At 40.7% G+C, this 17,341-nt stretch overlaps 1 protein-coding gene across 1 annotated transcript; it reads left to right on the forward strand.

Annotated features, from left to right (window-relative positions):
* The first annotated feature begins 1,585 nt into the window (after positions 1-1,585).
* PAGE1 (PAGE family member 1) lies at positions 1,586-9,535 on the forward strand. The gene is made up of 6 exons (XM_025373014.1): positions 1,586-1,709; positions 2,778-2,848; positions 3,347-3,443; positions 6,161-6,286; positions 7,429-7,551; positions 9,422-9,535. The coding sequence occupies exons 2-6, from the start codon at positions 2,786-2,788 to the stop codon at positions 9,442-9,444; spliced, it is 432 nt and encodes a 143-aa protein (XP_025228799.1). The 5' UTR covers positions 1,586-1,709; positions 2,778-2,785; the 3' UTR covers positions 9,445-9,535.
* The last annotated feature ends 7,806 nt before the right edge of the window (positions 9,536-17,341 follow it).

Consider the following 17,341-nt stretch of genomic DNA (forward strand, 5'->3'; position numbering starts at 1 on the left):
ACACAGCTATTAGAATGATCAAAATCCAGATCACTGACAACAACAAATGCTGGGGAGGATGTGGCGCAACAGGAACTCTCATTCATTGCTGGTGGGAATGTAAAATGGTAAAGCCAATTTGAAAGGCAGTTTGGCAGTATTTCTTACAAAACTAAACAAACTCTTACTATTAAGTCTAGTAGTTATATTTCTTGGTATCCACCCAAAGGAGTTGAAAACTTGTGTCTGGACATGGATGTTTATAGCTTTTTTAAAACAGCATCTTTAAAGGCTTTCCAGATAATCTTAACATCTCTGGTGTCAGTTGTTTGTCTTTCTCCATTTGAGATTCCATAACTTCCTTTTTTTAATTTTTTTTTTTTTTTTTTGAGCTGGAGTCTCACTCTGTCGCCTAGGCTGGAGTGCAGGGGCTCGATCTTGGCTCACTGCAACCTCTGCCTCCTGGGTTCAAGCAATTCTATGCCTCAGTCTCCCGAGTAGCTGGGATTACAGGTGACCACCACCATACTCAGCTAATTTTTGTATTTTTAGTAGACACAGGATTTCACCATCTTGGCCAGGCTGGTCTTGAACTCCTGACCTCGTGATCTACCCACCTCAGCCTCCCAAAATGCTGGGATTACAGGTATGAGCCACTGCGCCTGGCCGAGATGCCTAACTTTCATGGTTCTTCGTATTCTGAGTAATTTTGAATTACACGCTAGACATTTTGAATATCAGGTTTGAGACACTTGAACAATTTCTTTTTGTTTTGTTTTAGACACAGGGTCTCACTCTGTTGCCCAGGCTCGAGTGCAGTGTGTGATCATAGCTCACTGCAGCCTTGAACTCCTGGGCTCAAGGGATCCTCCTGCCTCAGCCTTCACAGTAGCTAGGACTACAGGCATGTGTCATCACGCTCAGCTATTTTTAATTTTTTTTTTGTAGAGACAAGGTCTCACTGTGTTGCCCAGGTTGGAAACTCCTAGCCTCAAGCCATCTATCTTCTTACTTCAGCACGCAAAAGTGCAAACCGCGCCCAGCCTACACATTTGTAAAATAGCATCTTTAAAGGCTTTCCCACATAATCCCAACATCTCTATCTTAGCAGTCGTGTTGGTTGATTGTCTTTCCCCATTTCAGTGGCCCTATTTTCCTGGTTCTTCATATTCTGAGTAATTTTGAATTATATGCTAGACATTTTTAATATCTGATTATGAGACTCTTAGTCTTGTATAATGCTATGGGGTATGTTGCTATTTCTGTTTTAGCAGGTGGTCTACCTCGCTTCACAGGCAGCCACCATGGTCCTTGTTCCTATGGTGGGGCCAGAGCAAGAGAGGACCCTGGACGAGAGGGTGGCTCAGTTGAAGGTGGAATGAGTTTTGAGGGGAGCACTATTTGAGGTATTTGAGTACCCGAGGCATATGAAACTGCCGAGGGAGGTCGGATTCCATTATCTCCACGGGAATGAAAATCGGGAGTGTGGGGTGTGCTGCTGGGAACTGCAGCCCCCCTCCTCCCCGCTACCGCGGTAGCTGCGCATGCTCCTTGGGTGCCGGCCTCAGTGCGCATGTTCACTGGGTGTCTTCCCGTCGGCCACTTCGCCCACGTGGAGAACGCCAGGGAGCTGTGAGGGTGTGCAGCCACGTTCCTGCTATCTGGACACTTTTTCATCTACTGAGACTCAGCTGGTAGATACACAGGCCAGTCCTCCTGGGGGCTGAAGTGTGAGTGAGGGTGAGGAGGAGCCAGTGGGCTTAGGGCAGGTTCGGTGGGTCCTTGGTGTAGTGATCTGTGGCTTTTGAGGGAGAAGGGCCTCAGTGGCCTCCGAAAGAGAAGGGCCTCGAGCTCGTCCTCCTTCTCCTCACAGGCTGCGACACCACCATTGACTTTGTGGTCATGAAGGGGCCAGGACAGGGAGGAAGGTGGGCCGTGAAGGGGAGGCGGTCAGGGGCTCAGGTGAAAATGGGGCGAGTGTTGCGGGTGCTGTTGGAGGGGTCAGAGTCCCGAGGTGATAGGAATCCATGACACAGGGCACATTCCTGAATCCTGAATAGGGCCCTGGGGCGGGAGGTGGGTGGTGAAGATGGCAGTAAGGAAGGGGCCTGGAACCTGGCAAGGCTGCGGGCTGGTGAGTGCCCCCCAGTGGTGTGGAGTGGGGAGTGCCTGAGTGAGAAGCACCCGAGTGAGAGGCGTGGCGAGGTCTCACCTCTGCCATGGAAGGTCCGGAAACAATGGGAAGGACTGGGAGAGGCTGTGCCGTCCAACCAAACTTGATTTGAGGGGAGTGAATGGCTCTAGTAAGTGGGAGTGTGCCAAAAGCAGCAGTCACGGGAATTGTGATTCACTAGTGTTTTCATGTGGAGTCCGCTTGTGAAACTAAACCTCATCAGAAATGCCCTCTGTCAGGGGGGTGTAGTGGTGCGTGCCTGTAGTCCCAGCTACTCCAGACGAGGCAGGAGGATCGCTTGAGCGGGAGGTCGAGGCTGCAGTGAAGTGTGATCACGCCACTGCATTCCACCGTGAGCAATAGAGCGAGATCCTGTGTCTAAAAGAAATTTTAAAATAATGTCCTCTGCCTTTTCCACACGCCTTAAGATGACTGCACTGCCAGCTTGGGGAGCATAAGTGGCTTTGCAAGCACTCAGAAAATGTACACACTTACACTTAACTCTGGGACTTATTTTGAGAGTATTTTCAAAATTAAAATGACAAGTTAATATTTAGCCATGGAAGTGATCGAATATAGCTGTCCTCTCAAGTGCATGTTCCCAGTCACGGTTTTCTCTTTTCAGTGTGAAATATGGGTTTTCGAAGAAAATTAATCTATCGGCGTAGACCAAGAATGTTTGTAGAATCTTCTGAGGTAATTGGGCCTATGCTGTTGAGCGCTTTAACGTTAATTCGATGTTTTCTATTAGCAGAAATTAATTTTTGTGATAGTGTTGTTGCATTAGTATAGATACACTAATAAAGGTAGTTCATGCTGATAAAAAATGATTCTGGCATCTCGTGAAGGAAATATTGATTCAGGAGGATTTTTTTCTCTTGTGTTCTCCAACTTTTGGCCATGACTTCCTTCTCATGCTTTGCTTGTTAATGACACATAGATTATACACGTCTATTCCAACATAGAGTATAATCGCTTCCAAAGTCCTTGGGGGTAACTTTTCTCGCAGTAACCTTTCTGTGGGTAGAGTAGCCTTATTAACCATATAGAATAAAGTTGGAGAAATGTCTTTAGGTTTAGTTATGATCAGAAACATCTATGCATTTTCTGTGTGTATATGTGTATATCTATTTTGACATGTATTAATAAAACTTTTTGTATTTGCACACTCACACACGTATGCCCTACCACGAGCAGTCCAGTGATGAGCAACCTGAAGAAGTGGAATCACCAACTCAAAGTCAGGATTCTACTCAAGAGGGAGAGGATGAGGGAGCATCTGAAGCTCAAGGTGAAGGGAAAGGGAAGAAGAATGCCTGTTGGGGTGTGTGTGTGTGTGTGTGTGTGTGTGTGTGTGTGTGTGTGTCTCATGCATTGTCACATACCAGGAACAGGAGGAATGAAAACGATGCAAAAGATGCCTAGAAATTGACTGGAAAAGTGAAGAGGGTATAGTTTGCAGCTTACCTTAGGGAAATAAATCCCTCACTATGATAAAATTTCTCCACTTTATGAATGAGAGAACAAAGGCTCGGGGATTGTGTTTTGTCCAAGAACACTTGACTGGTGAATACAAAATTTGTGTTTTGTTCCAAAGTTTGTGTCTTCCTACCGTCTATGTTGCAGTAACAATAGTAAATGATTTTGCTGAAAGTGCTTAAAACTCAAATGCTTACTGTAAGGTAGCTTAATACTGGCCCAGGAATAGACCCAGTTCAGAGGAGCAGGAGCAACTCCAAAAACTGAGTTGCTCATTGCTGGCCACCATTTCCTTTGATATTTTTATGTGGTAAGTTTGATGAAAGCTGGAGAATTCAGGATACTGCCATACAGGTAGCTGGTGTAGTATGATTTTTTAAGTGGCTTTTAGGAAGTGATTAAATCCTTTTATGGTTAGAAAAACCAAAAAAAAAGGAATTATCCTGAGATTAACATGAGATGGAAATAACTTCTCCGAGATAAAATATTTTGAAGCAAAACAATTACGAAACTCAGGTCATGGATTATTCTAAGGATTTACTGTTAAAAGTTTCTAGAATATGACTGATAACAATGCCCATTAATTGCTGTCCACCCACTCCCTTATTCTCAGTGCGGGACAGTATATTTTGTGTGATTCACAAACAATGTTATATTTGGTGCTTTGTTCTTCACGGGGTTCATTTGTGGGATAATAAATTTGGGACCTTCGGACCTAAATATAACTTTGTTTGAACAAAGTTAAGTTTTTGTTTACCCCAGTAGGTAATGGGTGTCGTGACTGTAAGATTTTCCATAGTCCTCAAATCCATTCAGCTAATCAATCCTTCAGAAATTGACATTGTAATTGTAACTGAAATCCTATCCATGTTGTAGACTTCAGATTTCTTAGCTGATGCACACTGCCCTTGGTACTCTGTGGCTGAATATAAGCATTAAACATGTCCTGTGGTTTATCCTCAGATTGTCATTTAGTAGAAAGGTCTCAAACTGGGCTTAGGGCCGTGCAGTCATAGTCTCAGCTACTTGGGAGGCTGAGGTGAGAGGATCGCTTGAGTCTAGGGTTCAAGACCAGCCTGGGAGACATAGTGAGACCTCATCGTAAATAAATAAATAAATTAATTAATTAATGTTTCGTTATATAGGAAAACAAACGTGTAAAGTTTGTTCTTAGTTGCTGGTAATGTTGCAAACATAACTCCTTACTGAACTATAACACTTAAAATTAGTTACCATGGTAAATTTTATGTTATGTGTATTTTTTACCACAATTAAAAAAAAAAAAAAACTTCTGTCTTCCTAAAGTTCAGTGTAGTTGTCATATATTCTTACAAGTTTTTACTTTATATATTTTCAAGACATAACATTTGTAGAAAATTTGCAAGAATAGTACAATTAACTCATATACTTTTCACCTAGATTCACCAGTTGTTAATAGCTTTTGCTCCATTGGTTTCATATCTCTTCCCTCCCTCTCTTACCCTGCTGCCCACGTACTCACATACACACTTATGGATATTATGTTTACTCTTACTAATGCTCCATTGTTCAGATAAAGTTTCAGGTATTACGGCCCTTTACCCTAAGTACTTGAGAGTGTTTATATATCCTCAGAACAAAGAAAAAGTCATTTCTTGGATAATCACTGCACAATGATCAAACTCAGACAATTTAACAATGAGAACCTGCAGTTATTTAATATACAGAGTATACGCAGATTTTGCCAGTTATCCAGATAATTTTCTTTTTTCTTTCTTTTTTTTTTTTTCAGACAGAGTCTCACTCTGTTGGCCAGGTTGGAGTGCAGTGGCAAGATCTAGGCTCTCTCTAACCTCTGCCTCCCAGGCTCAAGAGATTCTCATGCCTTAGCCTCCTGAGTAGTTGGCACTACAGGCAAGGGCCACTGCGCCTGCCTAATTTTTTTTTTTCTTTTGTATTTTTAGCAGAGCCTGGGTTTCACCATGTTGGCCAGGCTGGTCTCTAACTCCTGACCTCAGATGATCCGCCCACCTCAGTCTCCCAAAGTGCTGGGATTACAGGTGTAAGCCACCACGCCCCGCTGGCTGATACTGACATTTTTCAAGAGGATAGACCAGTTGGTTTGCAGAATGTTTAGCACTTTGGGCTTTTTCGTGTAGTTTCTAAAGAGTGCTTTTTCACTCACCATTTATTGGTGGCTACTCATGCCATATGCTAGGAGTCTAAATGCTAATGAGAGACAGGATGTCAGCCTTGAATCATTTAATATGATAAGGACAATCAGAAGTACAATAACAGAGAAGTGCAAAGGAGGCAACAAAGTTGTCTGAGGGCAGTCTTCGGAAAGGAAGAGGGTAATATTTGGAAAACCCTGTTTTCCTGTTTTCTGCCAACAGACTCCTGAAATAATGTTCTTGGAATTTTTATCAACACGTTTATTATTACAGTAGCTAAAGCTTTTATTTAGTAAGACCAAGAGCATGAATATTATTTTCTTATTCATATTTCATGTGTTGCTGCTTAAAATGATAATTTTGTTTTATCTTCAAGGGCAGGAGCCTGAAGCTGATAGCCAGGAACCGGTGCTGCCGAAGACCGGCTATGAGCTTGAAGATGGTCCTGATGCCAAGAAGGTGTGCCTGCGAAACCCAGAGCAGATGAAACTGCCCGCAGAAGGTAGGTAGTCCATTAAGCATGCAAATTGTAGGGTGTCTGTTTCCACAGTATTATAATTTTCTTTTTTTTTTCTGAGATGGAGTCTCACTCTGTCACCCACGCTGGAGTACAGTGGCCCGATCTTGGCTCACTACAACATCCATCTCCTGGGTTCAAGTGATTCTCCTGCCTCAGCCTCCCGAGCAGCTAGGATTACAGGCATGTGCCACCTCAGGCAGCTAATTTTTGTAATTTTAGTAGAGACGGGGTTTTGTCATGTTGCACAGGCTGATGTCAAACTCCTGACCTCAGGTGATCCACCCAGCTTAGCCTCCCAAAGTCCTGAGATTACAGCCCTGCCACAGCACCTGACAAATAAATGTTTCTCTTTTTTTTGTATTTTTAGTAGAGACGGGGTTTGACCACATTGGCCAGGCTGGTCTTGAACTCCTGACTCAAGTGATCTGCCCGCCTTGGCATCCCAAAATGTTGGCATTAAAGGTATGAGCCACCATACCCGGCCCAGATAATTTCCTTTATAGAATTTCTTTTTCTGATCCAGAGTCCAGTTCAGGATCACGTCTTGCATGTGCTTGTCATGTGTTTTTAGTTTCCTTTAATCTGAAATGTTTCCTTAATTTTGCTTTGTCATTCAGGATACTGACATTTTGGAGAGGATAGACAAGTCGGTATGCAGAATGTTCAGGATTTGGAGATTTTTCATGTATTCTTTAAAGACCTTTTTTCACTCGGTGTTTATTGGTGTCTACTCATGCCATGTAGGAGTCTAAGTGCCAGGAGTGTAAGTGCTATGAGAAACAGGGTTTCCCCCTTGAGTCATTTAATATGATAAGGACAATCAGAAGTGGAATAACAGAGAAGTGCAAAGGAGGCAACAAAGTTGTCTGAGGCAGTCTTAGGAAAGGAAGAGGGTAATATTTGGAAAACCCTGTTTTCCTCTTTTCTGCCAACAGACTCCTGAAATAATATTCTTGGGATTCTTATCAACACATTTATTATTACACTAGTGTAAGCTTTTATTTAATAAAACTGAGAGCATGAATATTATTTCCTTATTCATATTTCATGTTTTACTGCTTAAATTGATATACATATACATGTACATATATACATGTGTATATATATGTTTTTTTTTTTTTAAGGGCCAGAGCCTGAAGCAGATAGCCAGGAACAGGTTGACCCGAAGACTGAGTGTGAGCGTGGAGATGATCCTGATGTCCAGGAGTTGGACCTGCCAAAAGAGGAGGTGAAAACACCTGAAGAAGGTAGTCAATCCATTAGGCATGCAAATTGTAAGGTGTCTGTTTCTGCAGTATCATATTATAATTATTATTATTTTTTGAGACAGTCTCGCTCTGTCAACCAGGCTGGAGTGCATTGGTGCCATCTTGGCTCACTGGAACTTCTGCCTCCTAGGTTCAAGTGATTCTCCTCCCTCAGCCTCCCAAGTAGCTGGGATTATAGGCGTGCTCCACCGTGCCCAGCTAATTTTTGTATTTTTAGTAGAGACGAGGTTTTGCCATTTTGCATAAGCTGATCTCAAACTCCTGATCTCAGGTATTCCACCCGCCTCAGCCTCCTGAAGTGCCAGGATTACAGGCATGAGCCACTGCGCCTGGCCCAGTATTATGTTTTTAATAACACAGATGTGACAATACTGCCTCTTTAATAATAGAGTTCTTATATAAAGGTTATTTGAAACGTAGTTCAGGTTCCAGCACCCAACTTATAGACTGTCAGATACAGAAACAAACTGAGTCAAAGCCATATTGAATTATAACTTTTGAGTATAAATCCTTAAACCAATAGCTCATGATATTCAGATGCTTTTGTAAAGATCTGCTTTTAACAAATACATAACACATTTGTAACACCCATCACTTGGTGTGAAATATGCTGAAGCACTGATGCAGATTCTAATACCAGCTCTTACAGCATTGGTGATATTCTGAGCAAATCCCTTACCTTCTAAACCTGTCTTTGGTTTTATGAAAATAGTGAGTTTAAGTCAGATATTTTAAAATCCTTTTCCATTCTGGTTCTTTCACACTCTGATCCTGTTGCATAGAATGCATGGGATACAGAGATCATCTGTTTTGCATGATTTGTGTATCATAAATCATCAAATCCTGGCCTGAGTCATCTGAAAACCTCTGAATTGAGATTTCATTGCTACTAAGAAAGTGAGCGGGCACTCTGCTTCATGTTAGTTTTTCTGTGTGGAGACCTGAATGCCTATTCTTAGGTTCTGTCAATTTTTGAATTCTCTGGCTTTTTTTTTTTTTTTTTGTATGTGTGTGTGACAGATCTCACTCTGTCACCCAGACTGGAGTGCTGTGGTGTGATTTCAGCTCACTGCAACCTCGGCCTCCCAGGCTCAAGCGATCTTCCCAACTCAGCCTCCTGAGCAGCTGGAGCTACAGGCACAAGCTGCCATGCCTGATTGATGCTGTTTTTTTTTTTTTTTAAATTTTGTACAGACGAGGTCTCACTGTGTTGCCAAGCTGGGATTCTCTGGCCCTTAATGAATAATTGCTTTTTAAATCTTTCTCCAAGGAAACCTTGAGTGAGTGAATAATCAAATGGTGAGAGACCATTTAGTTTCTATTTTCTGTGGGATGTAGATCAGTGATCCTCAGCATGGGTGTGAGTAAGATGTCTGTGCTATTCACGTTCCCTGCCCCACTGTCAGTCTTCATGAGCCAGTATTTCTAATAAGACTGTCGACACATATGTGATCTCTAACCATATCAAATGTTAGATGTAAGTTTCAGCTTTTGAGGCATCAGTTGGTAAGATTTGAAGTTCAAAGACCATGACTCCAGTACTTTCTGAGTAATCCACTGAAGTATGTTTTACACATGTGTTTTCCAAATTGCTGACTGTTAATTATAAGTGCTTCTGGATTTAAAGGAAGCACTTTATGTTTACGGAATTAATTACCTTTAAATTCTACATGTCTACCCTCAAAGTTTATACAAGGTTTACTTGGCTATAAGACACAGGATCGCCCTTAGGGTTCTATTTGTAGTCCATTTTACAAAACCCAAATTGTAGTGTCCTTTGTGTGCCTTTAGGGTCATCTAAATAATCTGCTGCTAAGTTATGTTCCTAACTGTTATGTTTCTGTTACAGATGAAGGGCAATCACAACCTTAAAAGAAGACACGCTGAAATGATGCAGGATGCTCCTGTGTTGGAAATTTGACCATTAAAATTCTCCCAATAAAGTTTTACATCCTTCTGCAAAGAAGTCTTGTGCATCTTTTGTTAATTTTATTTCCAGGTATTCGATGCTCTGAAATGTGTATCATTCTTTGACATTTTATATGCTAGCTGTTTGAGCTGGTATGTAGAGGCATAATTCCTACATACTGAGTTTCTATCCAGCAACCTTGTTAAACATGCTTAGTAATTCTAAAAGTTTACTTATAGATCCTTTTCAGTTTTCAACATACAGATTCATATCATCTTTGAATAAGAACAGTTTTGTTTCTGCCACTTTTTTTTCTGTTTTTTTTTTATTTTTTGTAAACATGTGATTTTGCCATGATGCCCAGTTTGTTCTTAAACTCCTGAGCTCAAGTGATCCACCCATCTCGGCCTCCCAAAGTGCTGAGATTGCAGGCATGAGCCACTGCGCCCAGCCTGTTGCTGCCATTTTAAACACTTTTATTTCTTTTCTGATTTTAGGGGCATTGGGCAGACCCACCTGGTATAATGGTGATAGTGGATCCCTGTCTTATCCCTGATCAGAAGTGGAAAAATTTCAACATGATATTTGCTGTACTTTTTTTGTAGATTGACTTCAACAGTCAGTCATTCCATTCTGTTCTAGTTTGCTGAGAGTATTCATTTTGAATATATGTTGAGTTTCATCAAACACTGCATCTATTGTGATTATCACAGCATTTTTTTCGTTAATCTGTTAAAGTAGTGAATTAGATTGATAAATTTGTACTTTTTTGTTGGGTGTCACTCTGTCACCTAGGCTGGAGTGCTGTGGTGTTATCACAGCTCACTTCATCCTCGACCTTCTGGGCACAAGGGATCCTCCCACCTCAGCCTCCTGAATAGGCCTATAGGCACATGCCACCATGTCTGGCTAGTTTTTCTATTGTTTTGTAGAGATGAGATTTTGTCATGTTGCCCAGGCTGCTCTCGAACGTCTGAGCTCAGGCGATCTGCCCACCTCAGCCTCCTAAAGCACTAGGATTACAGGTGTGAGCCTTGGCCTGACCACGTTTTTCTTATATGAGGGGGTGGCCTGCCCCTCCACACCTGTGGGCATTTCTCGTCAGGGGAAACGAGAGACTTGAGAAAAGAAAGAGGCACAAAGTACAGAGAAAGAAAAGTGGACCTAGGGGACCAGCGCTTAGCATACGGAGCACTGGGTCCTTCAGTATTTATTGATCATTATCTTTACCATCTCGGAGAGGGAGATGTGGCAGCACAGTAGGGTAATAGTGGGGAGAGGGTCAGCAGGAAAACATGTGAACAAAGATCTCTGTGTCATAAATAAGTTTAAGGAAAGGTGCTGAGCCTTGATGTGCATGTATACAAACATCTTCACAAACACTTCTGTGCATTAAAGAGCAGCATTGCCCCGAGCACGTCTCACCTCCAGCCCTAAGGCGGTTTTCTCCTATCTCAGTAAACAGAACATACAATCGGGTTTTACACTGAGACATTCCATTGCCCAGGGACAAGCAGGAGACAGATGCCTTCCTCTTATCTCAACTGCAAAGAGGCCTTCCTCTTTTACTAGTCCTCCTCAGCACAGACCCTTTACGGTGTCGGGCTGGGGTTCGGTCAGGTCTTTCCCTTCCCACGAGGCCATATTTCAGATTATCACATGGGGAGAAACCTTGGACAATATCTGGCTTTCCTAGGCAGAGGTCCCTGTGGCCTTCCGCAGTGTTTGTGTCCCTGGGTACTTGAGATTAGAGAACCCTGATGACTTTTAACAAGCATACTGCCTTTAAGCACTTGTTTAACAAAGCACATCCTGCATAGCCCTAAATCCATTGAACCCTGAGTAAACACAGCACAAGTCTCTGCAAGCACAGGGTTGCGGGGTAGGGTTACAGATTAACAGCATCTCAAGGCAGAAAATTTTTTCTTAGTACAGAACAAAATGGAGTCTCTTATGTCTACTTCTTTCTACATAGACACAGTAACAGTCTGATCTCTTTTTCTTTTCCTCACACTTATATAGGGGGCTTGTCTATGTAAAGACTCAACTTGCCCATACCTTTGTGTGAGTGGAATAACAGCATGACGAAATTTATCGTTCTATTGATTTAAAGAAAACTATCCTTGACTTTCTAGTATGTAAGTCCATCAAAGCATAACTATAATTATTTTGAAAGCATATATTGTTATGGGTATTGGGACCCCTGCACTTTCCGCTGCTGTGGGAGTATGTCCTTCTAGGTATCTTTAGTCTGTTTTCTCAATTGCAAACATCTTAGGACCGTGGGTTGTGACTAGCAAGGAATGTGCCTTGCTAATTTCAAGATGGAGTTGATTTTCAAGTGGGGTCACTCTGGCTGTCCTAGGTTCCCGTTTCCCTAACATTTTCACTTCTTCTGTGATTCTGATGCTACAAATGATAGATATTTTTAGTATTTTCTTACAGGTCCATGAGGTTGTATTCCTTTTTCTTTCACTTTCTTTCTCTGACTTGTTCATATTGAACAATTTCTTTTTGTTTTGTTTTAGACACAGGGTCTCACTCTGTTGCCCAGGCCGGAGAGCAGTGGTGAGATCATAGCTCACTGCAGCCTTGAACTCCTGGGCTCAAGGGATCCTCCTCCCTCAGCCTTCACAGTAGCTGACTACAGGCACGTGTCATCACACTCAGCTATTTTTAATTGTTTTTTGTAAAGATGAGGTCTCACTATGTTGCCCAGGCTGTTCTCAAACTGCTAGCCTCCAGCCCTCTGTCGTCTTACTTCAGCCTGCAAAAGTGCTAGGATTATTGGTGTAAGTCACTGCTCTTGGCCAAATAGAACAATTTCTTTTTATCTGTCTTTGTGTTCACTAACTCTTTGCTTGTCTCCATTCTGCTATTGAACCCATTCAGTGGGAATTTTTTCTTTGGTTATCATATCTTCTATTTCTAAACCTTCCATTTGTTTCTTCTTTAAATATTCTTTTTTTTGTGTGGCGGGACTTTCTGTTTTTTTCTTGTTGCAAAAGTGTGCATGATTGCTGTTTAAGCACCTTTATTCATAATTGCCAAAACTTGGCAGCAAACAAAGTGTCCTTCAGTAGGTGAATGGATTAGTAAACTGTCTACAGATAGTCAGTGGAATATTATTCAGCCATAAAGTGAAATGGACTATCAAGCCATGAAAAGACATGGAAGAAACTTTAATTTCTATTACTAAGTGAAGGTAGCCAGTCTAAAAAGGCTACATACTGTATGATTCCAGCTATATGATATTATGGGTAGGGCAAAACTATGGAAACAATAAAAAGATCAGTGGTTGCCAGGGGTTATAGAGCAGGAAGGGATGAATAGGTGGAACATGGAGGATTTTTAGAGCAGTGAAACTACTCTGTATGATACTATGAAGGTGGGTACATGTCATTATACCTTTGTCCAAACTTATTAAATGTACAACACCAAGAGTAAATCCTAATATAAACTATGGACTGTGGGTGATAATTATATGTCATTGCAGGTTGAATTGTAACAAATGTACCACTCCTTTGGGGGATGTTGATAATGGGGAGAATTGTGCATGTGTTGGGCCCAGGAGTATATGGGATATCTCTATACCTTCCTCTCAATTTTGATGTGGTCCTAAAACTGCTCTTAGAAAAAGAGTCTGTTAATTTTTTGAAAAATTAATAAGTACTGAAAAAATTTAAATATTCATTCCTGGGCCAATTAAAAGATAGAGATTAACAGAGTGGATAAAAAATAATCAAACCATATGCCATGTACAAGAAACTCATTTCACATATGACCACATATGTAGATAGAAACTAAAAGAATGGAAAAACAAATGCAATGCAAACATTAATTTTTTTAAAACTGGGAGTGGGCCAGGTGTAGTAGCTCACGCCTGTAATCCCAGCACTTTTTTAGGCCGAAGTGGGCGGATCACGAGGTCAGGAGTTTGAGACCTGCCTGGCCAATATGGTGAAACCCTGTCTCTACTAAAAATACAAAAATTAGCCGGGCATGGTGGCACACACCTGTACTCCCAGCTACTCGGGAGGCTGAGGCAGAAGAATTGCTTGAATCCGGGAGGCAGAGGCTGCAGTGAGCCAAGATCGTGCCACTGCACTCCAGCCTGGGTGACAGAGTGAGACTCCATCTCAAAAAAAAAAAAAACAAAACTGGGAGTGACTGCATTAATATTCGGTAAAGTAGACTTCAGAGCAAAGTGAATTACTAGAAATGAAGAGGGACATTACATAATAAAAAGATCAATCCACCAAGAAGACATAATGATATCAACTGAGGCAGAAAAAAAAAAAACACTTAGCAAACCATGAATACAGTGGAATTTCTTCAATTTGATACAGTTCATCTACTGAAAGGAGCTGGGCACATTCCTCAGCCCCGGGCTCAAAACTCCCTGAGCCCAGTACAAACACCACCTGGAAAGTCTCCGATAAGGAGACAGCCGTTCAAGGTTACTGAAAGCACGGGAGCCAAAAGAATTTCTTTGTTCCCCTGCAACTTTCGGGCTATAAAAAGCAAACGCTCGCATTGTTCGGGGCCCTCCTGTATACTGTGTAAAGGAGGGACCAGGTTCGAACGTGTAGTAAAGATCCTTGCCGCTTGGCTTTGACTCTGGACTCTGGTGGTCTTCTTTGGGGAACAAACAGTCTGGGCATAACACTACAAAAATCTAAAAATCATACTTAATTGTGAAAGACTGAATGTTTTCCCCCAAGGCCAGGAAAAACCCAAGGATGTATGTATCTCACCACTGTTATTCAACATGCTACTGGAAGTTCTAGTGGTGGAATAAGACAAAAAAAAAGAAAGAAAGAAAGAAAGAAAATAAGAAATACAGATGGAAATGGAAGAAATTAAACTATCCCTGTTTGCAGATGGCTATATAGAAAATCTCAAAGAATATACCAAAAAATCCCCTCTATAACTAACATGTGAGTTCAGCAAGGATGCAGGATACAAGACGATAAATACACAAAAATCAATTGCACTTCTATATATTAACAACAAACTTGTGGAAACTGGAAATTAAAAACATAATACCATTTACAATTGTGTTAAAGAAAATGAAATACTTAGGTATAAATCTAAAAGCATGTACAAGATGTGTATGCTGAAATTTGCAAGAGACTGATAAATCAAAGACCTAAGTAAATGGAGTGACATACTGTGTCTGTGGATTGGAAGACTCAAAATAGTGGAGATGTCAAATCTCCCCAAATAGATCTTTAAGTTTAATGCAATTCCTATCAAGTTTTTTGTAGACATAGACAAGCTTATTCTAAAATTCATATGGAAAGGCACAAGCCCTAGAATAGCTAAAACAATTTTGAAAAGAATATATGGGGAGGAATTGCTCTAACTGATGACTTGCCATCTAGCTATAGTAACCAAAGAAATTATTACATTGTCCAAGAGATAGACATACATCAATGGAACAGAATTGAAAACCCATAAATAGACCCACACAACTGATTCTTTTTTTTGGTGGGGTCTTGCTATGTTGCCCACACTGGACTTGAACTCCTTGGCTCAAGTGATCCACCTTAGCTTTCCAGGTAACTAGGATTACTGGCACGCATCACCACACCTAGCTTTTCAACTGATTATTGACAAAGATGCAAAAGCAATCCAATTTAAAAAGGAGAGCCTTTTCAACAAATTGTGCTAGAACAATTGGACATCCATAAGCAAAAAAAATTAAATCTTGACCTAAACTTCACACCTTATACAAAAATTAGTGCAAAATGAATCATGGACTTAATGCAAAATGTAAAACTCTAAGACCTTTAGAAACAAATCATAAGAGAAAAATCTTTGGGTCCTAGGACTAGGTAAAGAGTTCTTAGATTTGACACCAAAAGCCCAATCCTTAAAAGGAAAAATTGACGAATTGGACTTTATCAGAATCAAAGACATTTGTTCTGTGAAAGACCCCTGTTAAGAAGATGAAAAGGCAAGCCATATCACAAACTGGGATAAAATAATTGCCAACCACATATCTGACAAGGGCCCTATAGCTAAAATACATAAAGAACTCTCAGAACTCAACAATAAAAAAAGCAAACAATCCAACTAGAAACTGGGCAAAAGACATGAACATATATTTCACCAAAGAGAAGATGTGAATGGCAAATGAGCACATGAAAGGATGTTCAACATCAGTAGCCATTAGAGAAATGTAAAATAAGAGCACGAGGAGCTATCATTATGCACCTATTAGAACAGTTAAAAAGTGATAATACCAAATGTTGGTGAGGATGCACAGAAGGATGCATTGCTGATAGGAATGAAAAATAGTGTGGCGACTCTAGAAAAGAGTGGGGGAATGAATTAAAAGAGATAACATGAAGGGATTCTTGTGTAGTGATGAGCCAGTTCTATATCTTGATTGTGATAGTGGCACAGAACTACACACACACACACACACACACACACACACAAACGCAGTTTTCTTAAAATGGTAGAAATAGAACAGAATAGAGAACCCAGAAATAAATCCACACATCTTCAGTGAACTCATTTTCAACAAAGGTAGCAAGAACATACATTGGGGAAGAGACAGTCTCTTCAATAAATGGTTCTGGGAAAACTGGGTATCCATATACAAAGAATGAAACTAGGCCCCTATCTCTTGCCATTACAAAAATCAACTCAAGATGTATTAAAAACTTAAATCTAAGACCTCAAACTATGAAACTACTACTAGAAAACATTGGGAAAACTCTCCAGAGCATTGGTGTGGACAAAGATTGCTTAAGTAATACTTCAAATGCACAAGCATCTCAATCAAAAAATGGATAAAAGGGATCAAAACAAGTTCAAAAGCTTCTGCACAGCAAAGGAAACGATCAACAAAGTGAAGAAACAACCCACAGAATGGGAGAAAACATTTGCAAACTACCCATCTGACAAGTTGTTAATAACCAGAATATATAAGTAGCTCAAACAACTCAACAGGAAAAAATCTAATAATCTGACCTTAAAATGGGCAAAAGATCTCAATAGACATTTCTGAAAAGAAGACCTACAAATGACAAACAGATATATGAAAAGATACTCAACATCATTGATCATCAGAGAAATGCAAATCAAAACTAAAATGAGATATCATCTCTCCCCAGTTAAAATGGCTTTTATCCAAAAGACAGGCAATAATGAATGCTGGCGGGGATGTACAGAAAAGGCAACCCTCGTACACTGTTGGTGGCAATATGAATTAGTACAATCACTATGGAGAAAGGCTTGGGAGTTCCTCAAAAATTAACATAGAGCTACCATATGATCCAGCAATCCCACTGCTAGATATATTCCCCAAAGAAAGAAAATCAGTATATCAAAGAGATATCTGCATTCTCATGTTTATTGCAGCACTATTCACAATAGCCAGGATCTGAAATCAACCTAAGTGTCCATCAACAGATGAAGGGATAAAGAAAATGTGGTAAATATACGTAATGGAATATTATTCAATCATAAAAAAGAATGAAATCTTGTCATTTGCAATAACATGGATAGAACTGGAGGCCATTATGTTAAGCACCATAAGCCAGGCACTGAAAGACAAATGTCACATGTTCTCACTCATACATGGGAGCTAAAAGCTAAAACAATTGAACTCAAGGAGATAGTAGAATGATTGTTGCCAGAGGCTGGGAAGGGTAGCAGGGATAGGGGAGAAAGTGGGCGGGGGGATAATGTGGGGATGAGGGTATAAGAGTATGGTTAGAATGAAAAAGATCTAGCATTTAATAGCACAACAGGGTGACTATAGTCAACAATAATTTCTTTTATCTTTTAAAATAGCTAAAAGAGTTGGATTAGAATGTTCTTAACACAAAGATATGATAAATG

The sequence above is a fragment of the Theropithecus gelada genome, chromosome X (assembly GCF_003255815.1).
Source record: "Theropithecus gelada isolate Dixy chromosome X, Tgel_1.0, whole genome shotgun sequence".
In the NCBI taxonomy this organism is placed as follows: Eukaryota; Metazoa; Chordata; class Mammalia; order Primates; family Cercopithecidae; genus Theropithecus; species Theropithecus gelada.

What these genes read in the sequence shown, in the direction of transcription:
- PAGE1 (XM_025373014.1), top strand. Translation starts at nt 2,786, where the DNA reads ATGGGTTTTCGAAGAAAATTAATCTATCGGCGTAGACCAAGAATGTTT. An exon ending in TGTTTGTAGAATCTTCTGAG is followed by an intron (nt 2,849 to 3,346) that starts GTAATTGGGCCT and finishes CCCTACCACGAG; the next exon opens with CAGTCCAGTGATGAGCAACC. An exon ending in GGTGAAAACACCTGAAGAAG is followed by an intron (nt 7,552 to 9,421) that starts GTAGTCAATCCA and finishes TTTCTGTTACAG; the next exon opens with ATGAAGGGCAATCACAACCT.